This window comes from Tauraco erythrolophus, chromosome 28, assembly GCF_009769465.1.
Source record: "Tauraco erythrolophus isolate bTauEry1 chromosome 28, bTauEry1.pri, whole genome shotgun sequence".
Taxonomy (NCBI): Eukaryota; Metazoa; Chordata; class Aves; order Musophagiformes; family Musophagidae; genus Tauraco; species Tauraco erythrolophus.
In genome coordinates, this window is record NC_141492.1 from 3,852,121 (window position 1) to 3,880,039 (window position 27,919).

The 27,919-nt window shown below is 43.1% G+C and overlaps 2 protein-coding genes across 10 annotated transcripts in view; one reads left to right on the forward strand and one right to left on the reverse strand.

Moving 5' to 3' along the window:
- The first annotated feature begins 13,622 nt into the window (after positions 1-13,622).
- KLF2 (KLF transcription factor 2) lies at positions 13,623-15,948 on the forward strand. Its single transcript, XM_086627816.1, is given in 4 exon segments — positions 13,623-13,709; positions 13,843-14,679; positions 14,681-14,735; positions 15,147-15,948. Coding segments are annotated over 4 exon segments (1,143 nt in total). The 5' UTR covers positions 13,623-13,634; the 3' UTR covers positions 15,323-15,948.
- Positions 15,949-24,309: 8,361 nt separating this feature from the next.
- Positions 24,310-27,919, reverse strand: part of EPS15L1 (epidermal growth factor receptor pathway substrate 15 like 1) — a 43,116-nt gene continuing 39,506 nt past the window's right edge. For 8 of the 9 annotated variants that reach the window (XM_086627950.1, XM_086627947.1, XM_086627943.1 and 5 more), the window contains one exon: positions 24,310-27,707. In XM_086627950.1, the coding sequence (XP_086484076.1) occupies positions 27,561-27,707 (147 nt within the window). In that variant the 3' untranslated portion in view covers positions 24,310-27,560. The remainder of the gene's footprint in view (positions 27,708-27,919) is intronic. The other variant, XM_086627949.1, reaches the window with a different exon arrangement.

Consider the following 27,919-nt stretch of genomic DNA (forward strand, 5'->3'; position numbering starts at 1 on the left):
ACATATTTTAAATTCCCTTTTAAGTTTCACCCGTTTGCATGGGTGTAATTCAGAGCAGACTGGGGCCTTACATATTTTGCATACCGAGTTATGTGAGTCCAATTTCTGAAAAAAAGATTATCTGAGCATTATGATGCAGTCGAGGATTAACTGGCTGGAAAAAAAAAAAAAAATTACAACGAAACCAGAAGGAGTTATTTTGTAATTTTAAGTGCATGTTCACAAATGAAAGCAAGCATTGTGTCCATCGACAATGACCGGAACGGAACCAGCCTTTGACCAAACCTACTGAAGAACCTTGGTCTTAATTTGCAGGTTTCAGTTACTAGCACACTTTTTTCTTTTTTTTTTTTTTATAATACACATATATATATAAGGCATCTAGACTTTAAATGATATTGCAAAAGTAGAAATAGCGTGATAAACCTTCAAAGCTGAAATAAAAAAGAACCTGTGTTTTAACTTAGTGTTGAGTATTTATACAGCCGGCACCGTTTAGTCCGGCATGTTTGAATGAGTGCAAGTCTGTGGTTGCAGTTGTGTATAAAAATATTGTAGCCTGCTCCTGCTTTAGGAACTAAACTTCAGTTCCCAATAGCTCCCTCTGTAATTCTCTTTCCAAATAAAAGGAAGAACTATTCCTGGCTCGTAACGGTGTATTTCTGTGGCTTCTTGAACTATAATGAAGGCAGTCTGGAATGTTAAAAATTACATACTCAATGCCAGTTCTTAACCCACAGTAATTTAGGCTTTAAATGTTTTGAAGTTTACATTTTGAGTCTGTTATTGTACAACTTTTTAATTAAAATGTTACTGTAGGCCAGATCACTAATGCTTCTTGCTCAAAGATCCATTAACATCTATCTTGAAACCACTACTTAGGGAGTTTGATAATTTTGGTATTGAGGGCTAAGGCCATCTGCTTGGAAAATTATTTGGTTTTTATTTGGCTCCTTCTAATTGTAGAAATTCAAAGACATCTTTGATATCCACTGGAGTCCAACAACGGAAACATCAGTTCTCTTTCTGTAAATGCTTCAGTGCTTGTCTCTACTGTAGACTAAATCCTGATGCAGTTCAAGAAATAATCTGCCAAACTTGCCACTGCTGAATTGGGTTCTGATTTTCCCTGTGCACTAGAGACAATATGTGCCATTGATGCTCATCATCATCTCGATGCTTTCCCATTGAAATGGTCCTAAATAAATCAGAAAAACGTGGCAAGCTCACTTAGGGACTTCTAGATGTCATCATAACCCAATAACAGCTATTCTTAGGACTAACATCAGCCTGGACTCTTCTTCTTACGAGCTGTATCAGAGAGTATGTAGATATTTATGCCCTGAAATAGGCCTCCATGTTTACATCCTATGTACAAAGAAGTGAGACTTTAACCTGACTTTCACCCTCAGCCTAAGTTAAAAATCTTCTCGTACCACGTGTAAACATGGGAATTTAGTCCAGTATCAGTGAGAGACGCAAAACCTGCAAGTTAACATCACAAGGTTGGGGTTTTGGTGGGGTCTGGGGTTTTTGTGTGGGTTTTTTTTCACAGGGGGAGGTCCCTCCTAAGGGCAATGTCAGAGTTGGCCCAGTTTTAGAAGGAAATTCCCTCAAGGATTTCTCAGCAAGGCCCCCAGCAACATATCAACTGGCTGGAGAAGTAACCGAGCAGGGGAACAATGGCTTCATGATGATTCTGCACATTGAGGGGGAAGTCAGAGCTCTCTGGCTGAAGAGACCTGTGTGCTTCCTTGTGCCAAATAACTCAGCAATTTAATTACATTTACCCAGGTTTAGATCCCTCTTTGGCCTGAGATGCTTGAATACATATCGTGTGCATGTGTAAACACACACACCTCTCTACAGGACACTATAGTGTTCCTTAGTGACACTTAGTCCGAAGGCATTGGCCACCCCATAGTGGCGATCTCTTAAGTCCTCCATCTGGAGCAGGTCTGCTTTGTCTGGCAACTCAGTAAAACCTGCTGGACCTCACAGCAGAAGGCCACAAAACGTGAGACAAGGCACAGATATTGCAGTCCAGGAAAGCAGCTTTCTAACAGCAGGAAGCACCTTGTCCACCCTGAGACTTTATAATGTACAATTATACAGCTATTATTCTATTTAGGTTTACTAATTGTTATACAATACTAACAATTTCCAGCGTAGCATCCATGGGATTTGTACGCAATTCCCTCCATGCACTGCAAATGGCCCCTAAGAGCTTAGAGAAACCTCTGGGCAGCTCTAAGCAAGCAAAGGAAGTCCTTTCCTATCTCAAACCCCAAACCCACAGATGGTCAGCCAAGAGAAAAATACAGTGGACCTTGAAATACAGTACCTTGAAAAATACAGTGGACCTCGTCAGTCTCTGGCCGAGTTGCCTGTGGAGGCTTCAGACTTTTAGCACCCCAGACCTTGATGCTGCGTACCAAGAGAAGCAAACCCCTCTGCCATGTCAATTCAAAAGAGCTCTCTTCATACCAGCCACATGCTTTTAGCCACAGAGCATCTCCTGACATGACATGGTATTCTGCACCGTACCTTATTTTTAGCTATGAATTTTGTTTTTCAGGTGTAAGTAAAACGAGTTGTTATTATTTCCACATAACCAAGGCAAAACCAGTTTCACTTTCTTTGAAGCTTTTTATCTCCCTACAACTGGATTTGAATCTCTGACTTCATCACCACAACCCCAGAGCCATAACCACAAGGCCACATGGTCCCAGAGCTGTTTTTGGAGGTGGTAGTGATGTGAGTTATTTTAGAAGCTGCTAGCTATAAATTTCAGTTATATTTGAAGGAGGGTAAGTTAGCTTTGAAAGTCCTCGGTGAGTCTGTCCTTCGGTGACTAGTGGGCAATTACTGAAGCCACTGGCGAGAGCTCCAATGGACAGCTGTCCTGCAGTTGCTACCATAAACCACCGAGTACAAACAAACAGCAATTGTGAACGACAGTTAAACTAATTGTCCTCGCTGGTATTACCATCCCAAGACGGGTTGTGACGCAGAAAGTCGATCTGCACAAAGTCCGTTTTTCATTACGGCGAGCTCCAAATAGCATCAAAACAAGTCAATTTTAGACCGCTCGACTGCGCGTGATAAACGCAACCCAACTACCTTGGTTCTTTTTTAAAAAGGCTTCACCCTGACCCTTCAGTTCATGATGCATTTTTGCACTCTCCGTTTCCTGCCTGAAAATAAACTTGAATCTGCTGTCGTGGACTGCTTGTTCCACAAACTACATGGGCAAACGCCGTGAGCTGGGATTGCAACTGCAAAACTTGCATTTGAAAAATAAGTATCACTTGTCAAAATGATATGCTGAATTTAAAAGACTTGCTTGCCGAGATTCATTCAAAGGAGGGTGCCCCTGGCACAGCCAAAGCCCGATTCGGGTTTGATATGAGATAAAAGCCCCAAACAAGCAACGAACGAACAGTAGAATGAATTGCTAAAAATTACAAAATGTGGGATTCACCTCTTTCACATCTAGAAAATGTTTACATTTTTCTTTTCTCATAGGAGTAATTTTCAACTGCAAAAGTTAACCACATCTCTGCGAAATGTAGATAACTTGGGAGTAAAATGATTTCAATCAGAACAAGGGTCATCTGAGAGATGATGGTAGTTAGTCATTTGAGATCATGCCTGATATACCCAGCTCCCAGTTCAATATTTCGTTGTCACTGGTGTAGCAAAGCACAGCTGCTTGACAGCATTATTGAGACCAGTAAAGCAGTAATTTTACTCTCTTCCTCATGATATAGATGATTTTTCCCGTTGGAGGTGCTCACACACAATAGCCAAGTGCCAAGGGAAAGACAGAGGGACATAATGCTGCTGTCATAAAAAAATTGATGGTAAATCTAAAAAATAGAATTTTTTTTTTTCTTTCTTTCTATAAGGCATAACCTAGTGGTTCAGGGTGCAACTGAAGAGATTGAAGGACAGAAGAGAGTCCTTTAAGGAGAAAAAAGAAAATAGGAGAGAATTCCATAAATCTGTAGGACTTGAATAGCATTAACTGCAGTTGCAATTAGCTGTCTAAGAACTGGTCGTACCATCCCAGGGTGGGATGAGTTCTCCATCACTCTCTCCTTTAAGTACAAACAGAGCCTTGCAATACCTTAGCCTACATACTTCAAGCTGTGGATGATTAAAATTTGGAGGGGGGAGAATAAACACACCTTGCTGCCCAGCTAGCAGGAAGAAGGGCAGGTCAGGGAAATCCTCGTGCTCCAGTGAACTTGCTCCTGGCACTGGCTGTACTCATCCTTCCCGTGTCCGAGATAAATACTGGGACTAGAGAGGCCAGGTAGATGTTATGGATGGTTCTTGTTCATGCCCAGAGCAATAAATAACCCTTAAGGCAACACTGACATAGACAAAGATGATACTATTGGAAATACTCCTAGAAAATCACAAAATCACTTGAGTCTCATGTTCTGGAGTTATCATCTATGATCCTAACTCATTGTTACTGACAGACATGAGAAGTCGCTTCACACTTAGATTTCTTGGTCTATTGTAAAAAGCCAACTCAGGAGAAAAACAGCGCTCTCAGCATTGAAGGTCACATCTATTCTGATACTTGAAAGCATTTTTGGAAGCAGGATTCCCTTTGGAATTGCAGTGCAAAGTCAGTACGAGAAAATAAAATACGAAGGACTAAGGTTATGCATGAAACGCACGGGTGAAGGCACCGACCAAGTGCAGCTGACCTCTTGTGTTGTCCCTCGGGAAACCAGAAGTCAGTTGTGCCTGTTATAACGATTATTTAATAGTTGGGGAACGGCAGCGTTCAGGGACCTGTGCTCAACGCTGGACACAGGCCTTTTAATGAAGAACTCACAACAGCCATTTAGTCCTGGTTTCCAGGAAGGAAAGGTTGCTCCTGGAGCCTAAGAAAACTGTCACAAAAATCTCGAAGGAAAAAGGAAAAAAAAAAAAAAAACTAACAACCCACCAACCCAAACAAACAAGGAAAACATTTCACTAGAACCCATCTTTGGAAAAATATAAAAATATTTTTCCACCCAGAGAAATAACTATAAATAATGTTTGAACTATTAAAAGGGCGAAGGCAGAAAAAGGCTATTTACATAGGAGCATTTTGTGCTGTTTCGGTCTAATTTGTCACCGATGTAGGAGCCTTGTACGTTAGCTGGAGGAAATCCAGAGCTTTCAAAGGTTTTCTGTCAGGGCTTGAAAAGCTGCCAGGTTTTTTTTAATGGAGCCGAGCAGTCTCAGGCCTGTTGTTCTCAGAGATTTTGCGAGCCAGGGCCGCATGTTAGCAGGAAACAGAGCCAAGTGGGCTTCCTGAGCGTCGGAGAGAGGAAACACTGTAATAAGCATGGAGGCTGTGGTTAAAAATAACTCTGGTATATAAAGGCTGCAAAGGATCCCCTCTCGCTCATACGCGCCGCTGCCTCTTGGCCGGCGGCGCCGCGCTGATTCCATGCGGATGAGACGCTTCGCCGTCCCGTCGGAGCAGGTGGTTTTGAAGCAGAAGACGGTCGGCGAAGAAGCCGAGCACAAGACAGTTCTTATCCGGCGTGTTTTTGGGCGAGCAGGACCCTGGGCTTCACGGCAAAGAGCGTCGCCAGGCTGAGCGAAGCCGTATCGACGTGTTTCGGTATCTAACTTTAGGCTGAAGTAAAAGTCAGTTGAAAAAATAACTCGGGTTTCTGCGATACGAAACTCAAAAAAAAAAAAGGGAACAGGGTGAATCATGCAAACTCTTGAGCAACAGGAGAAAGGGCCCCCTAAATTGTCACCGCCGGGCCCGATGTGGCTTATACCACTTCTGCTACAGAAGATTTAATCCCACCCTGTGCCCCCCCCAACCCCGTCCTCGCCCGGCGTTGGCCAACTGGAGGAGCTAAATGTGGCAACCGCCCGCCGAAGGCATCGGCCACCATCAATCAGTGCTTCGCAGTCCGCGCGGGTTTCTCGCCAAGCAGAAGGCTGCCTGAATTGATTTGGCATGGATTTAGACCCGTCTCTCTTCGTTCACAGGCAGTGATTTTCCTTGCAAATGTGGGATTAAAAAACACACCGGGTATTTGGCAAATTCAGGCACCTTTTTCCCCACTGTAACCTGACACTAAGGTCCATACTGAACTGAACCCCATTCTGAACACTTCTTTGTAGCCCACATTATGCTGTAATTGGCAAAACACGTTCTTCCCAGGCTTGTATTTTTATTGCAAACATTTATTTGGCACTTTATGTGGCAAATGAAAAGAAAATTTCACAACTCATTCTACAAAGTTGCATTGTATTATGCTGTCCCTTGAAAAGCATTTTATTGCTCAAGAGTAGCTGTAACCGTTCAAGGGATTTCAACAGCATTATTCTCTTAAACTATAATTGCTGTATGTACTATAGCACCAAATATTACTAATTTTGATCAGTATCGACCAGACGACTGGCACTTAGTTCCACGCTGGAGCTTATTGTCAGCAGTAAGTGTGACATTCCTTGAAGGCATATCAGCTGAACCATTTGGAGTACATTTTCAGGTGCATGAGAACATAAGCTGAAGTTTTGTTTCTGAATATAAAATAATATTATGAATATAAAATATATTATGAATAAAAAAGCATTTTCTACAAGACACAAAGCGCTGTTCATAAGCTCAGATGTATCCAGGAATTTAAATATATAAATATCCTAAAAGGTAGGCATTAATAGCTCAAGAAAAAAAAAAAAAAGAAAGATCACAACAATGGACATAAGCGTCTGGAAAAAAGTCTGTCCCAAAATATCCCACTGAAGTTTCAAAGCTTAATCATAATGATATAACTAATTGTGATCATGGAAAAAAATATATACCATTCTGAATACTTCAGTGATCTAAGTCTGAAAAGGACTTCACAGCCCAGGAAGACAAATGAGATCAGCTGCTCTATACGTACAGCCCATGCATGCAAAGATGCCTGTCTTCCTCTCACTGGCTAATTCACTAAGCTCTGATTCATACTTCCATGTATTCAAACAGGGAAAGTAATTCCAGGCAGCGAGCAATACCAATTAACAGTGTCACAGTTAATGAAACGCTTGCTCCAGTATTTCCCATTACTCAACTGCAGGACATATGACTAATAAATAATACAGGTGCAGTACAAAGAAGGTATTTTATAAACGAGAACTAAAACCCACATGTTCATCACGTTAAACAAGGCTTTCCACCCTACACCCTATATGAACTCCTACTTTGTATATTTGGGGAATAAACCTCCACTTATCTGATAAAACCATAACCTCTAAAGATGTTCTGCATGTCAACGAGGGAAAAAACCCAAAGCCTTCCTCACGTCCAAGTGATTCTCTTCTTGTGGCTGGTTTTAAGCTTTGTCCAGTCTTCTCTCTCCCTCCCCCAGCTAAAACTTGTGAACTTCAAAGTGACAAAAAAAATCTGCTCAGAAGGCCATCTGCATCTGCTGTGCTGACTCAGACTGCAACAGATCTCACAAATTAAAAAGCGAGAAAAGTACATCTGATCAGTTCTTTGAAGTTCCCTCAAACAGAATTTTTTTCCTGCATTAATTAATCAAACACCAAACACAGTTCTCACTTCTAAAACCAGTTAATTTTGCATGTCTTACAACATTGCTAATTGTCCCAAGTGGACACAAGAGATAAGACACGTTCTTACTTTATCTCCTCTCACCTCCAACCAACCGTGTAAGATCTCTCCTAAAATGCAGACCAGGAAAGACGTGGCGAGTATGAAATCTCACACTGTAACACCCACTGTATTCCAGAATTAAATGAGTTTCATCTCATTTGGTATTCCTGGAGGTTATTACATGTTTGTTGATAGTAACAGTAATTTTTCTGAATGAAACCAGATAGATAGGTACTTTCTGACCTGTGCTCCTGTTATTCCACACCCTTATTGCCCATTTCTTCACTAGACATTTGATTCTGTAACACCAAGTATTTGGCAACAACCGAAAACTGCTAGTCATAATCAGTGACTGATATTTTAAGCAGTTTCACTGATGCAATTAAACACACTTGCAGAGTTTTTGAAACTGTGGTATCATTTCACAGTTCTGTAAAAAAAAAAAAAAAAAAAAAAGATCTCTCAAATGTGTTCTTAATTGACAGCTGAAAGGGACATCTGCAATACAACATATGTGCGTTCAACACCCGCGTCGGTAAAAGCTGGCAGAAACACAACTATATATCAATCAGAGCTGATAATTAAAAAACTGGCATAAATTGTTTAGGTTTGAAGAGTCTCCAAATCAAAACCAACAACAACAAAAAAAAAATCATTTACAGCTGAATGCTATCGTTCTTCACCCAGCAAATTCAATAACAACACGTAAGTACCTCAATGAAATTAATTAAACAGCTGATTTTTTTTGCATGATTTACTGAACCACGAATGTACTTTAATGATGGGAACAGTATTTTCTTATATATTTCTGAGAAAAGTTTTCTTTATAGAATTGGACTTATTTATTGAAATGGAGCTGAAGCTTATTTTCCGTCGCATCGATGGAAGTCTGCCTAGCTAAAGTGTGCAGTGGCTGACAGTATCAACACTTCACTTTTGCTAATCTTTATGAAGTAAGTGAATAAGGCTTTCGCTGAAACAAGTTAAGATTGCCATCACAATGGATGGAAATGATAGAACTGTCAATAATGGTGCTGAAAAAGCAGAAGTGCTAAAAAATATTTCTGTTCTCTCTTTGGGAAAAAAGCCAGATGCTGTGTTCAGATCAGACAATAATGATGTTGAAATACTTTCCATTCCAGTAACCAAGGAGGATGTTAAAACAACTGCTACTCATCTCAAACAATATTAAGTTGCCAGGTCTGGGTAACTTATGAGTGAGTGTTTCAAAAGACCCAACTAAGGACATATCCAGATGGTTAATGTTTATTATCAATCAATTTTAGAACAGTGGGGAAGCCCCAGGTGACCTGAAGAATGTTAATATTATGTCAATATTTTAACAGGGTAAACAGAATGACCCAGATCCGCCTGACAGCGTTACATAAACCCGGGCAAAAGACTGGAAGGACTTGATACATAAAAAGAAATATAAATAAAGATGGTTTAGGTAATGACAATGGTGTTTTGAATAGGGCAGCGGCGCTGATGTAACAAGCAAATCTCCGTACGGATTTGCCTCGCTGCAGTATGATTTTCGCAGTAAGAAGCAAGAACATGCCAAACCAACATGGTGTGCACACGCAAATTTGTCCAAACACAGGCCGATCCATCTTGAAATCTACTTTAAATTGTAATCAAGCAGGTTTATTAGTTCTTGATCTCTTTTTTATCATCACTTACCATTCAATGTTGTTAACAATGACCTGGAAGAAAACAGAAACTCTTACTGATAAAGTCCTAGATGGCAGAGATCGAGGAAGTGCAATATAATTTGAAGAACACGCCATTGTTAAAGAATTATTGTAACCGCGTCGCCAGCCAGCCAGAAACAAACACGACGCACGGCCTTACAGCCAGCCTTAAAGCCTTGCTTCTAGGAATGAGAAATGCAAGCAGCTCTGCTTCTTGGTATAGACAAAAAATAGGTTCCTGCCTAGGTCAACAGGTAAAAAAATTAGGGAATTGCTCTGCTGGAGACGGCAAACATCAGATGTCTGATTTAGTTGTACCTTTTCACAGTCTCTACCTTCCATCTGCACAGCCCTAAACAAGCTGGAATCTTCCCAGTTGTTCCAAGCATCTCCTGATGCTTCCCAGCCCTGCATCATGGCCCACCAGCACTTCCACCGTGGCCTCCCAGGGCTCTCTTCCACCTTCCAGTCTCCTCCTGTGTGCCATGAGTTCTGCTTTCACAATCGCCGTAGATGAAATCTAGTTGAAAAGCCTCGAGCCAGCACTGCACGCAGACGGTACGTACGTGGTGGTGGTGCCCGTCACTGGGAAGTGGAGACGTGATGGAAGAGCTCGGAGAAAGGAGGGTTTTCCGAAAGAGTTACTCACGGCTGAGCACAACACCATGACCAAAAGTGCACAAGCTAAAGAGGGATGACTTGTGTTTCTCTGCTGCTCCACGTTTCCAGTGCTCAAACCTCCAGGAAGATTTTGAAAATATCCTCACAGGTCAGAGGAAAATCACAAAAAATAATAAAGGAAAACATGTCATGTTAAAAACTTCATGAGCCCCTTCAACTTCAGCTTCTCAAAGAGGTGGTTCACCTTTATTTTTAAGTCCCTGAATGGGAACCAGCTCCAGTCATGAGAGGTCTGGTCAAAAATGTTCTTCTATCAAATTAATTCATGATGTTACTTTAGTCGGACGAAAGGCCTACAGGATGAAATCGCTTTCCTCAAATTAAGACATGCCTCTCCAAAAAATACCTGTATATTTTATTTTATGTGTTTGTTTACAACATTTTATCAACTTCCTTGAGAGCAGACTCTAAAAAGTACTAACTCAGAACCTGCAGTTTAAACGAGCCAAAAAAAAATTGTAGTCGACAGAACTACGGCGATTTGAGAAGCAGGCAGGGAAATCCTACCATCGAGCTCGTCTCATTTGAATATGAAGTGACTCGTCACGGTGTTACCAGCATCGGGATTTTGAACGGCGGTGCTGAGACCTCTCATTTCTCATTTACCCCGCTGTCATTACGTTTGCTCTAGGTGCAATCAGGACTTTCTGAGAACAATCCCATGAGAAAGGAGCTTTTTGTTTGTTTGTTTGAGTTCTGATATGACTCAGAGTGCTCTAGCAGCCAGGTGACGTGGGCATTCTCACCAACCCGTCCAGCTGCAGGGTACAGTTCATCACACAGCCCCGGCTTTGATTCTTCTAGTAACATGTGGAATCTTGACTGCAATCCCTTAAGAAGTCTCTCTCGGTGTAAAAGCAACAACAGAGATCAGCAGCAACACCTAGAAAAATCAACTCTGCCATACAAAAATGGCTGAGCCTGTGTTTACTTTGGCTGGAAGACAAATCACACATCATTTAGCTCTCCCCAACCACAGCAGATTAACAAATACTTTCTAATCTCACATTCTTCACATTTATACACCAGTGGCATCGCTACGCTGCCATTAGCGAGATCAGTGCCAGGGTCTTGGGTTTAGATATTTAAAATAAGCGTTGCATACAGCAAAGAGCCAGAAAATGTCAGCACAACGATCACGGACCAAGGGGAAGGTCATGGCAAAGTTGTACTCAATTTGTAGAGAACTAGTGACTCACAACGTAAATAAATCTCGCATTCATCTCCCCAGGTTTAGTATAGCTATAGTTTTTCAGCTTCACTTCTTTTACTTGAAAACAAAAAGCGACTAAAGGCAGTGAATTTAGTATTTGGTGCACTTGGCTTTCATCTTCACTACCCACTACACGTTTCCTTTACGCAGAGAAAAAACACAGTTCGGTGACAGAGTCAGCGCAGAGCTATAAACAAATGTCCTTCCAGTGCCTACTGGAAGACAGCATCCGACTGGAGCTTCTCAGAGAAACCTACCCGTACAGTTGTATATCCTAGAAACAAAATATTTTGTTATAGCTGTTGCTGAAATCACAAGCACATAAACTGACACAGCCATTCGGGGTGTGTTATCAAGGGAACATTCACATTCATTCTGAATTCATCAGAGTATATTTTCTTGGCTGACTCACAGCACCATATATACGTATTGTACACTTACTAACATTTTATTAGAGGAAAAGAGTTTACATTGAAAGATTACACAAGTGTGACATTACATAGCTGTGAGTCATACATCTTTGTGTACTTTGTTACCATGCATTCAGTGTATTGATTCTGCTCCAGTCACAGAAGTTTGGCTGCTCCTCCTGGCCATCCTGTGAACTTTTAGAATAAAAAGTATAGAAAGTTAAACAAGAGATATTCATTATTTTAAAACATGTGTAGCTATTGAAAAGATCATTTACTCACCCTAGCAACCGTGCTTTCCCGAGATGGCTGCGTACAGCCACGAGCCTGGGATGGGCTCTGGTGAACATGCTCAAAATGCTTCTGAGAAGCGGAGCCCATCAAGGACCATCACTCTTTCCCCTCGTGGGGCACATAGCGCATAAAAGTGAGAGTTGTTCTCCTACGCTCTTCTGATCTCCAGCTCACTTAGAAATCCTTTTAGAAGTGACTGCAAAGGAAATACGGAGGAGGTAAGAGGAAAGCATAGCTCTTTCTCTGAACAGGCTCTCAAAGAATCGGGCTGTCCTCTGGTACATCATCATTTTTCCTCCTTTAAGAATTGCCACTTTTGCTCTTTCGCCCTTGGACGACTGCCAAGCAGCCGCGACCCTCCAAAACAGGAGTCTGGGGCACGTTATCGAAAATTATTGGGAGAATAGCTCCTTCAGACCGGGCATATGAGCTCGAGGTCAAGGTAAGGGAGGAGAACAGTCTTCCCTTCTGAAAAATTCAGCCCGGGACCATAAATTGGCTACGGCCAGAGGAGATCACAGAAGCTACTTGCATTATTTCTCTCATAATGTCATAGGGAAACGTTGATCTTGGCAATCTTTGTGCAGCAAATGGAAACTCTGCTAGAGACCTGAACTTCCATTAAACACGTCTCCAGCATTTTCCTCGCAGGGAGACCATGCAAGAGCGGCACTAAACACCCTTCCATCTCTAGTGAGATGGGTCCGTGAGACCCAAGGGTGACCAGAGCTGGAAGTCTCCTTCACCAGCTCACCAGTGCGTTTACCCACACGGAGCTGGGCACCTGCCTCCCTCTCTGTGCTCATTACACCTCCCACTCCCACCCTCGTTTTCTGGTTCCAGACCCACCACGTGTCCCAGGGATGAGGCCAGGTCGTGGGGCAGCCACTGTGAGAGGGTCAAAACCCTCATTCACAGTGTCTTCCTCAGTGTCCCTGGGGCAGAGACCCCTCAGTGTCCCCCATCCCACGGCAGATCCCTCAGAGTCTCTCTTGGAACTTGGTCCCACCAGTGTCCCCTCACATCACAGACGGTCCCTTGGCATTTCCAGAGCCAGGACCCTTCAGTGTCCCCCATCCCACAGCAGATCCCCCAGAGTGTCTCTTGGAACTTGGCCCCACCAGTGTCCCCTCATGTCATAGACGGTCCCTTGGCATTTCCCGGGTGGAGACCCCTCAGTGTCCCCCATCCCACGGCAGGTCCCTCACGTTGTCTCTTGGTGCACGGTCCCCTCATGTCAGAGAGGGTCCACAGCGTCCCTGGGGCCGGGACCCCCTCCGTGCCCCCTCACCCCTCAGCATCCCCAGGGGAGGCAGAGACCCCGCAGTGTCCCCCCAGCTCAGAGGGTCCCTTGGCGCCCGGGGGGCAGGGACCCTTCAGTTCCCCCGCTGGACCCACAGCCCGGGGGTCGCCGCTCCACGGCCGCCCCTCGCCCGGGGCGAGCCCCAGCGCCGCGGGGAAGGCAGCGAGGGGGGCCGGCCGGCTCCGCTCCGCCCCGCTCGGGCTGGGACCGCCGCCGCGCCACGTCCTTTTATACCGGGGCTAAATTTAGGCTGCGCCCGAGCCGCTGCCTCCCGCCCGCCCCGTCCGGGACGCGTTTCCTCCGCTCCCTGCAATTGGCTTGAAGGCGCCCGCGCCCGAGTTATAAGGTGGAGAGGGCGGCTCGCCGCGCCGCGCCGTCCGCCGTCCCGCCCGGCCGCACCATGGCCCTGAGCGACACCATCCTGCCCTCCTTCGCCACCTTCGCCAGCCCCTGCCGCGAGAAAACCCTCCACGAAGTGAGTCCCGACCCGCTCCCGCCGCCGCGCTCATCGCACGGGTGGGCGGCGGTGCCGCCGCCCCCGCTTCTCCCTAATCCCCCCTCCCCGCAAACGGCCACCTCTAACCTTCTCCCTTTTCTTTCTTCCCCAGAGGTGGAAGTGCGAGCAGGAGGCCAAGACCCCCGCCGGCACCTGGGGTGGCCTCTCCCCGCGCAAAGAGGATGAAGACCTCAACAACGTGCTGGATTTTATCCTTTCCATGGGCAGCGACAGCTACGGCCAGGGCGCAGCCGGTGGGGACTACCCCCCAGCCCAGGGGGAGAGCGGTGGCTTTTACCAGACAAACCCGTCCCCGGGATGCTACAGTGCCCTGGAGCAGGGCAGTCCCCCGCCCTACAACGCCGGCATCGTGCCGGAGATGATCCGCTCCGAGATGGACTCCAACTACTGCCCTCCTGGCAACGTCCACGGGCGGTTCTTCGTGACGCCCAGCTTCGGGGGCCCGCAGTTTGTTGAGAACATTAAGCCCGAGCCTGACATGGACAATTATGGACCAGTCCTGGGTCTGGTGCCCCAGGCTTGCCCGAAGATCAAGCAGGAGGGCAACGCGACCTGCATGATGGCCTACGAGCAGCCCCGGGTGGCCAACTCCCCCCAGATCCCTGGGGCAGAGACGCCCCCGCTGAGCCCTGACGATCTCATGGTGAATGACTGCCACACGCAGATGATGTGCCCCTCCTCCGTGTCCTTCCAGCAAAGCTACCACCCGGCCTCCAGCTTCCACCATCCGCAGCCCCATCTCCAGTACCAGAACACCTCCCAGTTTGGTCTTTTCGAGGACAACCTGCCCTTACAACCCTCCGCTCCCAGAGGCATGCTCACCCCTCCTTCCTCTCCTCTGGAGCTGCTGGACTCCAAACCAAAAAGAGGACGTCGGTCCTGGCCACGGAAGAGGACGGCCACTCACACGTGCACCTACGCGGGTTGCGGGAAAGACTTACACCAAGAGTTCGCACCTGAAGGCCCACCTCAGGACGCACACAGGTAAATACCACTGGTTGCCTTCATCTGGAGATGTGCTGCTTGCAACAGCTGCCTGTGTAAAACAGTTTGCAGCCTAAGCTTTAACCCTGTAGTCTCTTAAACTCCAGGGGTATTCATGGTGTAGCTACGACAGGTGGTCAGATCTGTAACACCTAAGTGTTTTCCTATGCTTACGTAGGTAGAAGCTCTTCTAAGGGCTTCCAGCATCCTTTCTCCAAAGGGGAATAGCTTAGTAGAGGAATTGCTAGAGCAGTCCCATTTGGCTTAAAAGCACTTGGGTCTTGTTGCAGAAGGGCTTGGTAGCAAATAAAAGGATATGCTGAGATAAACTCGGAAGGTTGCCCAGCATGTGATGCTGCCCGTACGTGGGAGTGCCGCGCTGAGTCACGCTCTCTGTGGTTCCTCCAACAGGTGAAAAGCCCTACCACTGCAACTGGGAAGGCTGCGGCTGGAAGTTCGCTCGCTCCGACGAACTCACCCGTCACTATCGCAAGCACACCGGCCACCGGCCCTTCCAGTGCCACCTCTGCGACCGGGCGTTCTCCAGGTCGGACCACCTGGCTTTGCACATGAAACGGCACATGTAGCCCCAGCGGCTCCGACCTGCCGACAGCGGACGTTATTTAACTGCTCAGGTGCAGAAGCGTTAAAAACTTGTAGCTGGTACTACGTAGGGAGGCACCGACGCTCTAGCGATGGAAAACGAGGAGGATTTGACACAAGGAGACTTAGCCAGTCATCTCCTGCAGAGAATTTGACGTGACTGTATCAGTGAACCTGCCCGTCCCGGGCGGGAGAATAGGGTTTATTTATGCAGCTTCTGTGAAGGGTAAACTCCGAAAGACTCCATACAGATTGTATAGAAGAAGCTGTAAATATCTTTTTTTTTTTTTTTTTTCCTGATTCTAACTGCCCAGTCCTAAGCTTTACAAGACAATGTTTGTATGGAAACTGCCTGAAGTTGACCCTAGAAGAGATTAAATGAATGTTACTGTAGCTAACGATGTTATTTTAGATCTCAGTTGAAGGCATGGCTAAGAGAACACTCCTATTGTTAGACTGTCTGTTTCACAGGTGCAATAATATTCTTGTTTGCCATGATCTACACTAGAAGTACAGGGCTTGATGTCTTGTAAGAAAATAACCTATTTTACTGTAAGTTTTTTATATATTGTAAATAATTTTATACCGTGAGAAATATTGTATATGTAAATAGAAGACAAATGGGTATTTTGCCTATTTCTGTTTTTATAAAAACGTGATTTTTCAATGTTTGAAAACATTTCATCTTTTTAATAAAACAAGTTTTTAATTGCTGGGATTTTTATTCTCCTTTGGGACCTCCCTGTTACTTCTTTCCCTGATGGCTGCACCAACAACCACCTGGTTATGTTTTAAACTATCAACAACTGTGAGAAGACGCTTAAAAAAATCTGAGCTACAGATTTTTCTCCAATAGACAACAGAGCACATAATTCATTCTCAGCAGTAAACAAGATACAGTACTGCGTTTTATCAAAAAAAAAATCAAATAGGAAAGTAGATCATATTCAAAATACACTTCCTAAAAATGGTTAAGTAAGCAACACTGTAATTTCAGTCTCATTTCTAGTTTATGCTAGACTATTTTAATAGCATCCTTAATGTTTTCCAGATGCAGTTATAGTTTTGCCAGCAGTGTGTGGGTTTTTACTATAAATTTAAACACTGCATTTTTGTAATTACGGAGGCTTATTTTAAGGCATTCTTGTACATAAATTATCCTTGCTCTCAAGAGCTCAGTGCAGAATTCCAATAGAACAGTAGTGGAATTTAAACATACATTCACGACACAGGTTAAAAGACCTTCATAACTCATTCCCAAAACCTGAAATCCCCTCAATAATTTTGAATCTCACCTAGACTGCAGGAGTGAAGAAAGATATTTACTATTTTGGAGGAAAACAAGTTAGCCAGGAATCCAGATTCTGAAAACCCATTTGAAACCAACTGGGTACTGCAACAGCTGGAGCAGTAAATAACTGCAACAAGTCGAACGGAGCCGCCCCTCCAAAAGCTCCTCCGCAGCTGTAGATGACATCATAAGTCCAAACAGTGTATCTGGGCAATTACTCTGAAACACTAATGAGGATCCTCTGTTTTTACAGCTACAGCTTAGTGCTGAGCCTTGATACTTGTCAAACAAAATCACTGTTAATTAAGTATGCAGCCTCAGCTTAATATCAGAGCGTTTTTCCTTAACATCTGGACACTCGGAGCTCGATTTTAATCAAGGTTGTGATGTTTTTCTGACTTTACAAGTGAGAAAACACAAGAATGAAATCAACAGGAATACATTTGGTGTAACTACAAATATAGCTGTTCTTCTGTGAAAGCAAAGGCTGCAGTTGTTCATGTGGAACAGATGTATTTTGGGCTTCTAATCATTGACATGGAAGAATGAGTTCCACATTTCACTTTTATAGCTCTTTCAAAGTGAAATATAAGGGAGATTGAAGATTTCTTCATTAAAAACAAAACTCATTTATTTGCTAGAAAAAAATTGCACAATCTAATTCCAGAAAGTGAGGATGACTTAAAGATGTTCTAAAATTAGCACATTCATTGTTGCAACAGTTCTAGGTATTTCCTTCTCTTTCCCCATAGCCGAAGATTTTCATATTTCAGCACGTCCTTTGGTGTTTATAACAGGATTTCTGAAATAAATTCTTACCCTTACCTTGCCATAGTCACCTGGCTTTTGCCCTTGCTCTTTCTGAAGAACCTGAAGTGTTCTTAGGCATTCCCAGGCTTTAGTGATACAGTGCAATCTTAAACTATCTCCTCTTTCGTAACATAATTAAAAAAGATGCAGTGGTTCGACACCTCGCTGCGGTGGGTGCACAGCACACACAGGCCCCACGTCTGGCTCAGGAAGGTCCCCAGATAGAGCTCTCCAGCAGTGGGGAGAGCTTGGAAGCATCACAACATGCTTCTCTGGCTCTGGATCTTGGGCTCGGTGGCCCTTTGGTTGGGCCACTTCCGTATTCTCCCAAATTACAAGGGTGAAAGAGCTATAGCCGGTGAACCAGTGCAAAGCATGAGCGCTGCACAGTGCCTGCAAGCAGAAATAAGTGTTATTGCATTCACCAGCCCTTTAAAAAAAAAACAACCACTTGTGTAGCTCCTCTGTAGCACCCACCGCAATGGTATGGGTGCTCCTCCTCCCTCCTCTGGTACCTCTGCATGGGAACGTCCATGTCTCCCTTTGCTCCAGTGGATAGTCTAGGGGTAAGGGGCAGAACCTCTGCTACCTCTGCTCCTGTTCACTCGAGGTCTTCAGAGAGGTCACTTGCTATCTGCATGTCACCCTGTTCCCCACCAACTCTCAGATCGAGACCAACGGCGGAGATGTGCTCTGCTGTGGGTTGCTCACTATGTAAAGACGAGCAGGTCGTGTCCTCCAAACTTTTAGATTTGTTGTGACTCAACTGCAAACGGGGCAAAGCCGTCTTCTTGTATAGGAATATTTAAAAAATCACATATGGAAATACATAAATACAGGCCTCAAAGTGGGGAGGAACAGGGGGCACAAAACACTAATAACAATCTCATGACCAACTTTATTTTAATTGCTTAAGGGAGGGCATATATGATAATTTCTGTGCGGTCTTTACAGGAAACTGCAGGTTCTTGAATCTTGAGATAATCTTGTAGCAGAAAGAAAGAGTTGCTGATCTCATTCTTCTCACATTCTATTATGAGTAATTGCCAACTCTCTTTTTCTTTTCTTTTTTTTCTTTTAATTGCCTTAAATTAGTACATCCAAAGGTGCGTTGATGTGATTCCACCAATCTACCAAACCTCCCCTGCCCAGCAGGAAATCACCAACGCTCTGCAGCTTCTAATAATAGACCATCAGGTCATCATCTTTTAAGTAATTTTGTTCTAATTAACACAAAAGACCCAGAATCCCAAATGCCTCCCAGGGCACTTGCAGCGACGACCTGTCCTTTCGATCTGCACCTATCCTGGATTCGATTTTGACACACTGGGGAAAGAAGAAAAAAAAGAAAAGAAAAGAAGTTGTAGTTAAACCTGATAAGAGGAAACGTAGAGTCCGTTGTAAACAAGATCTTCACATGTATTCTTGTAAGATACCACAGTGATGGGCTCACTAGACTTGCAAGATAGATTGCCAGATTAGATAGAGCATGTTGAGTACAGAAAGTAGCAAATCCTGCACGATGTTCCTAGTGAAAGTTTCAGCAAGAATTTCTGAACGAGACCCCATCCAGAGGAGTCCCTGTTTAAAGCCAGTTGATTCCACGCCGGGTTTCCGAGCGGGGCGTTTCGCTACGCTGAGGACGGTTTGTCTCTCACCTGCTGACTTCAGAAGAGTCAGTTAGATGTGCACTGCATGGGAACTCATCTTCAGAAAACACCGTAACGCAGAGGCTGCTGCTGCTGAAACAGCACCCAGCGGCGGGTGCAGCCACCTCCCAGCTCTCCAGGGAGACCCAGCACCCTGCAGGGCAGCCCAGCACCGCGCCGGCACCCTGCGAGCAGGGTGCTGTCAGACCCCTTTGTTAGACCCCAAAGCACAAGGCTGGCCTAGAAACCCTCCAGCTCCACTGGAAGTTCATTTTAGATTTGCAGTTCTGCAGATGATCGCGGCGGAGGGAAGTTTTCAGCTTTAATTCTGGCCGGAGCTCGCCTCGTGCAGGGATGGGGGAGTTCAGCCTGAGCGAGTCTTGGGTTACTCGCAGCCGCTTATGAACTGCCTGAAAACATTGGCTCGCTCTAAACGTTGGTCCTCCATCCACAAGAAGTGCCAAAAAAAGTTTGTCCATTCTTCAAATTATAGGATCGTGCGGTTCTGTGGTTTTCTGTGGTAGAAGCTCTGTGGTTTCTAAAGCTATTTTGTGCACCTATAACTCAGAGTAGCAGTTAGGCTTTTCTTAAATTGAATTTTCGAAGCCAGAATCCCAAGCTCTAGCAATTTCTTTTGCTATATTTAAATAAAACAACTACAACAAAGTCATGTAGCCATTGCTATGGTAACTAGCAGTGTTGGGGGGAAACATAAAGAGGAAAATTCAATCCAAACCCCATGTAATTTAATAGGGAGAAAGCTATCCCCGTTGCCAACATCCAAAACGTCCTTGGTGGCATCTACAAACCTTAGAATTCCCGCGTGTCCTTGCAGCAGCCGCACTCAGCTGGGTCTGTAACAGGTCCCACCTGCCCAGGACTCATCCTGCGTGCCAAGGGCAGGGTGGTTGGAGCTCCTGGAACTGGCTGGGACTACAGGAACCCCCCTCTGCCATGACTGAGAGCCCAACTTAGGCACATCTCCGTTCAGAGACGTGCTTCCCATGGACTCGGAGGAAAAGGAATGGGTTTACAAGCCAAACACCAGTAACCTAAAGCACGTAGCCATACACAATTCACAGGCCCTGGAGGTAACTGGCTCAGTTTACTGGTTCCCAGAGACTCCTTAAAGCTCCGTACTATTTGATCCCAAACAACCAATTCCCCATCACTTAGGGTGAGATTGGGAATAGCCTCTGCCTCGAAATGGTACTCTAAACTTGAAGTGCACAGAGGAGGCAGGTATTTATCCTAAACTTGTTCGGTAGAAAATACGCTTGATTTAATCTTTTGAGGTCTGACTTTTCAGCCACAACTATTTGATCTTATAATATTTTATGTAGACACAAAAAATGAGTCACATGTGCTGCTTCATATAATGAAGATGTTTTAACTTTACCAAAACCACCTTTCCAAGCACAAGGAGAGCAGGAGCAACAAAGTTTTCATTTACTCTGTAACCATAGTCAGCATTAGTTACCTGCTTATTTACCTGCTCCAATTATAATTCCTTTTAGCAAATCAAAAGTATTCTGCCCTTTGTAGTACGCATAAATTCAGCAACCCAGAAATTGCAGATGAATTTAACCTCTTGCAGGTTTATAATTAGATACCGTATCCCTTTAAATTGCTTTTACTTTGGTTTCCTACAGCTCAGAGCATTCCTGGAGTTCTGAGCTATCATTATGTCATCAGGAAACATCTGGAATATCACATTGGACATTCCCTGTGACATTTAATATATTAGGCGAGAAGCTACTGAGCCCGAGGCTTAAACACAAAAGAAAACATACAAAAAATCCTCAAATCCCAACAACCACTTTTTTTTACAGTCCGTGCACGATGACAGCGTAAGTGGTTTTTGATATATTAGTGATTTTTTATCGCAAGCACTTGTGAAACAAGGGATGTAGGATGCCTGGGTGCCCCTCCTGCGGGTGCAAGGATGGGCAGAGAGAGCACAGGGCTTTGTTCTTCTGTGCCGTTTCCTTCTGTGAAGCTGGGACTGAGGACATTTACGGGAAGTTAAACAGCAGAAATACATTGTGTTTGCAGCTGGTAAAGTGGTATGGGAAGTCATGAATAGGGAAGGCTACAGCATGTGTAAGAGATGCTGTATCAGCACCAATAAAAAGTTTTAATTGTGGTCATTACGTTAAAAAAATGCTAAGCAGACAGGAGATAAAAGATGCTCAGAGTGACTAAATTGATAGTCATGTACAGCAGACAGGAGATTCAGCAATTTTCTCCCGGTGGTGCCTCCTCGAGAAAAATATGACTGCAATTTCAGCGGTAGGGATGGCAACGAGGGCTCCGAGAGCTCGGACTTTCACAGCGCTGGTCTTGGGTCATATTTAGGTACAGTCAGCAAATGCTACATTTGTTTTCGAGGTTTAACAGCTGGGCTCCTAGCTTAGAGTTTCTTTATGTTCCAGATTCCACTTGCAAATGTTTCTTCTGGAAGAAGACGCCTACGCTGCTCTTCCCTTCCCAACGAAGAGCCTCTTGGCCTCTACGCAATGCCTGGTACAGGGATCAGGCATGGACAAGGGAGATCGGGCAGGTATTTGGGAATGTTTAAGGATGAGAACATTGCGTATGTCAGACTCTAAAAACTTCAGCAGGAGCAAAACACGGAGCTGTGACCCACGTTTTGTACGCAAAGAGGAGCGCCACAAGACGAGAGAGCTTGGGTAGGACGCAGCGCCTGCCTGCGACACGCTGCAGTCAAAGCCTGGCTGCAAAATGTCAACGTACTAAAAATATTGCTGGAGAGCAATTTCAGGAGAAACCTGCCTTGGAGATCTGTTGTTAACCCCGCCAGTGTGTGCAGAAGCAGAGTAAATAAACCAAACAGACGGGAGAATAATGAGTCAAAGTGAATAATGCCGAATGGTGCGATAGTGAGGTGTGTTTTTCCAGCACACAGAAAGGGTTTGTCTCTGGTGATCCCTCTAACCCCTCCCAGTATAAATTGCCTGGATGTTTAGCATTGCGGCACACGAATTGTTTTGGAAAGGGTGCGGCATCGGATTTTCTGACTGGTCTGTACAGACCAAATGTGGCTGGGACAAGGAAGAAGGGGAAGGACAGAAGGGAAAACAGTGCGTAGAGGGCACCAGCCGAAAGAAAAAAAAGCTCTCAATGGAGAATCAAGCAGCTCTTCCCAGCAAGATTCACAGATTTGACACAAAAGCTTGTGAAATCACGGACAAAAAGTAGTAAAGAAAGATCGCCGAAGTCTCAGGGCTCCAAAAAGTAACTTTTCATTTATTATATTAAACAATAACATTTCTCTCATTATATTAAACAATAAACACATGAGATGGGTTAAAATTAAAATACCTTTCAATTTGTTATGATATTTGAAAGATAAATATAACTACAATAATGTACATATTTGGAGATATTAGTCAAATCCAGGTCAACATTGCAGTTTCCACTTTGTGTTTCCACCTTTTTTTTAGGTCAGACTAAAGACCGTCATATTAAAAGGGACACCAGAAGAGCACTCTGTAATTGTAACAGCAGAAGGAACCACAGTCACCAGGAGTTTTCCTTTTGAAGTTCAACTTAAAGGGGGAAGGCAGAAGTTGGAAAAATGAAAACTCCATTTTATAACAAATTAGCCTTTATTTATAAAACTTTCAAGTAAAAAGAGCAGTATATCAACTGATAAAACAGGTGTGTCAATGAATAATAGTTAACATATTTACTCTAAAAATAAATCTTCTATGATTCCACCATACTCCAAGCAAAATTCCTTTCTAAGAAAAGATGTTTGTTGTGAAGTCTACAGAGATGCAATGGGTGACACACACCAAAACCTTAGCTGTGCCACCGGTGTAGGAAGATATTTCAACTAGATCATTATTAGCACAGATCAACTCACTTTAACAGAGTTTCAACTCTAAATCAGGATTAAAGAGAAATGAAATTCCTGAGAGGGAGGAATAAAACGCAGAAAAAAGGAGAAATCAAACTCTTACACGAGGGAAAGCAACAATTCTACCTGGACCAAAATTCCATGGGCCTCGGTTCTACAGAATAAATACTCTTCTCAATGGAGAAACACTAAGGAAGAAATAGTAACCCCAAAAGGATTATAAGAAGGATCCAAGAAAAGTGCATTATCTTTGAGCATAAGATGAGAAAAAAATTTCTACAAAATTTCTGACAACAGATTTCGCAGACAGGATTAAAAAAAAAAAAAAAGGTTACACAGTCAGACCCAGCTTGGAATTTCCTACACTCTGAGCATGAAACAAAACACAGTAAGGACTGATGATCCTCACAGGGCAGAGATTTCATAAGGAAAAATTTGCCAATATAAAAATATTTCATACAGCAGTATTATAGGAGTACTACTTTTATGAGCCTGTTTTTATTGCAGAATGACTGGTATGTTTTACAACAAGACTATCTGAATGTAACTTAGGGAAACCACTCGAGGCAAACATGAACATACTGGTCTATAAAGGATAATGTGGGTAATTCAATACCTGTGTCCTACATGCAAAGTCTGCACGCGTAGGTTCAACGTGAATAATTGTCCGTCTTTCCTGTTTTAACTGTTTGCCTTGGTGCTGTGTGCAATTCAGGGCTTTCCATGAGTCATTCCAGCAGTGACGATGCTCTGCATAAAACACACATGTGCCACCATAAAAGCCTACGAAACTCTTTGTGATTGCTCAATGTACCACAGAGTCCAATAACGTAGCCAAGAAGAAAGCAGAATCACCTCCATTCTTTCCTCCAAGCCAAGAATGCAATGGAGAGTCATTCCTCCTGAAGGAAAAGCTTAGGTGGAAGTGGAGGAAAAACAGAGCTGAAATCCAGATGACAATTATGTGCAACCTACATAACTGGAATGAAGCAAGAAAAACATGTTTTCCTCCTTTGCGTGTGACTGTTTGCGGGTGTGTATGTGTGTGAACAGCTCCTTAAAAGTAATTTTTTTAAAAGGGGAAAAAAAAAAAAAGAGAGAAGTAAAAATACAAGCAAATGCAGGAGAAAAATCATAGCCTCAGCCTAGAGGAAAAAGAAAAGCTGACATGGCCATCACGTGCAAGAAGATCAGAAATTGAGCCTACGTTTCCAAACGACACTTAAAAAACACAAAAGAATGTGAAATCACATCCAGTGCAGATGATACCTCCTTTCTGCCAGGTTTCCCTCTCACACTTGGCACAGCCAGCAAACACAGGTTTTCATGCCAATAAATCTTGAAACAAATTTATTAGAAGTAGTCATTTCTCTTTTTTTTTTTCTTTCACCAGAACTTTGAAATTCTTAGAGCCATGATTTAATCTGCACTTCTGTAAAAATCCCATTTCTGTATCCATCTCTGTTTAGAGAATACATACATAGACACAAGCTTTAATATATAGAATATTTATGCATATTCTACATATTCTTTGTATATACACATTTTATGTACAGCACGAGTAACTATATCCTAGACATAGTATGTGGACATATATAGTATATACACACACTATTATTACATTATACATTACACTCTATATATATATACACACACACGGACACAAATAATATGGATCTCATAATGTACACTGTATATGCATTGTGTATACTCACATTTTATATATCTTGCATTGTACATATTTTCTCTGCCCAAATAGCAATAGGCCTATTTGTGCTTTAAATTTCACTGTTCTGGAGGAAGAAGATGGTCGATGTCTTGCGATAAAAGTTTTGCCTTAGAAGAACAAGTGCAGGTTTTCTACAAAACACTGGGTTACAAGCATAAGGGAAGAATGGGGGTAATCCTCCTTTTTATATGGAAAACTATTAAATACAACAGGGAGAAATCTAAGTGTTTTTTCTACTGCAGTGTCTAAAATTTTGAACCGAGAGTGTTTCAGTAAGCCTAAGGTTACTAAATCTCCTACACTGTGCATAGAGGACACGTTCTGTCCTTGCTCGTTTGCTTGGTCTTCTGTTACTGTCCAAGCAAATATGAAGAACGAGTCAACAAGGAACTAGGAAGATGAGCAATTAGTTCTAACGCTACATGGAATGTTACATTAATTCACATTTCTGGCTTCCTGCTGAACGTCTTGGAAACACCGACTCACTGCCTTAGAAGCACGATAAATTACAGTATTTCAGAGGACTGACAAAGCAGCAGAAAGTCTTGTTATGGTACATAACTTCGAAAATGAATCAAGCTATTTAGCTCATCCACCCCGTCCCACTGGAGTGACATCATCCCAGTAGCAGTCCAAAAGCTGTTTTCCTTTCTAAAAACACATGAATGGGGTTTTATTGTAGCAGAGGAGACACCACAAAGACTTAGGCTCAAATTAAAATGAAAAGGAGAATCTTACACACGGATACAATTTGTTTAACTTCACTGAGAATGCTCCTGCCATTCAATTTTGAAAGTTGCTCTTTCATAGCAAAAGCTTTACCTCCTCACGTTAGCTACAGACAGACCCAAGTTTGCTTTCAGAGACTTCAAGTCCTGTACACCAACAGAAAAGAGAATTTGTTGGCATTTTAGTATGTTAGATCATTTAATCCAATGCATTTTAGAGAAAAATTACTACAGTGGGAAGGGATTTCCAATCAGGTTCTGCAATATTAGAAACCCCTCCTACTGCATTCACAGGATGTCATTAGAGATGACATTGAAGATCACTGTATGGTTGGTTTTGATACTAGAATATATCTTCTCCCCTTCTGAGGGGAATTAAAGATTCACATTATCTGTGGCACCGTCAGCACGGCAGACACAGCAACCAGGGAACTGTGACTCCTGAAACCCAACTCACAAAAGCCTGAGACAACAAACGCCACATCTTAGCTGCGTTTCAGAGCTGAAAACTACTAGGAAGATAAAAACGATCCAATCTGATTCTTATCCCTGTGCAAGGAAAGCATCTGGAATAAGGCAATTCCAACAGAATGGGGGAAGATTGCTTTCATTCCGTGAACAGGCACTATCATTGTATTACGAAAAATAAAAGTAAGCAAGTAAGGATGTAAAACCCAAACACATTAAAGATGGTGAAGGAATATCACATTTTCCAAAAATAAAGAAAAAGCTGTAAGATAAGGGCTGCAGCAGTAAAACCACAGACTGTTAAGCTCTGTATTCCTACAGAACCAAGAACAGGAAAGCAGATACACATTAAGGACATTTTTAAAATTTTGTGCTAGGTGCCTACTCTGTTTAGTCACAAAAGTCCAAGGCAAAGACAACTGAAGTTTTAGGATTCCTGTAATCAGAAAAGGCATTTTTAGTAAGTAAATCATTCACAGACTTATTGTAAGGACTAATTTTATATATGACATGTAAAACACATTCTGTTATCCTTACCAGGTGGAAGCATTGAGTCCTACAGGTGTATATAAAATCTGTTCCTACTTGGACCTACTACTACAAGCCGGATTTTAAAGCCAATCCAGTCTACCAGTACTTCTATAACTTATGCATGAACACGTATTTGGCAAATAAAATCTGTTTCAACTTGGCCTTATTTCAGCTAAATGGTGTTTGATCTGTCACACCGTAAGATACGATAGACGGAATTAAAGAAACGGAGTTGAAGACTGTCTCACACAGTCAGCTGGGCAACTCAAATAACAAGGTCTATGTTCTGGCAGCTGGAGCAAAAGAGAGTAAAATGAGTCGTAGGGATGAACGCTGCTTAAGCTCCGTTAAGTTTTCCATTGCTTGATTTCACATGAAAGCAGCACTCAAACTTGTATCACAATCCGTTTTGCCTAATGATTTAATGGCCCAATTATTTGTCTGATTTATTACAACTGAACTAACTCCCTCTTTTACAACGTCACAATTACTAAAACCCAGTGCAAACAGATGTTTAAATTAGAAGAACTGCTCATCTATAGAGGCTTCGAATTAACAGTATTTTATACAGTTCATTACGTATAAATTGCCAGATTCTTTTGTAAAAGCCACATCTCCTGGACAAAAAGGGACCATCTAACAAGGAACTTATGCTGAAGACTTGGACATAGATGACGTACTGATCAGCCTACCATGAATCATTAAATAAATGTAACAAGCTAATTCTATAAATATTATCTTTTTATGACATTTTCTTTGAATTTCATACTGCAGCCTCAAAAAAACAATGGAATTCGGGTAATAAAAGCCAGATCTACAAGTTGCAGTTTACTATAATGCAACGTTGTCTTCCAGATAAAGAAACTTTGCTTTCAGTATCTTAGGATCATACATTAAATTTCTTACAAGCAGTAAATTTTATCTAGAACATATAATACAGCTTATACAGCGTTTCCTGCATAATATGCACTTGAAAAGCCACACAGAGCCCAGCTTGACGCAACCAGCCAGTCTTGTTTAGAGTTGAAGGTGACTAAAATTATTCTCACAACATAAACCAAGAATTTAGTATTTTTATAAAAGCCACGTTTAAAGGTTTCCCTCGGACAGGGTGAAGCCAAAGAACCTGTTTAAGAGCTGGGCATATCAGCCTTACTGAGTGCAATAGCCAACTCAAGGTCTTCTTGCTCTTGTCTCCGCAACCGAGCTAGTCTCTCTTGCTCTGCTTTTTCACTCTCACGCTTTGCCCATGCCAGCTGCTGTTCTTCATTTCCAAACTACAAAATGAAAATGGAAAACAAATTAATAAAGTTCCCAAAAAGCTAGAAGAAATTATGTGAAAAATACAATGATTCAGACTTATTAAATACATGACTCAAGTATACCAAGCTGGCTTAGGGTAGTTCTTCTGGATTAAGATAAAAATTGACTCACTGATTTCCTCACTTCAGCCTTTAACTTATTTCCTTAATTTCTTCCTCCTCCCACC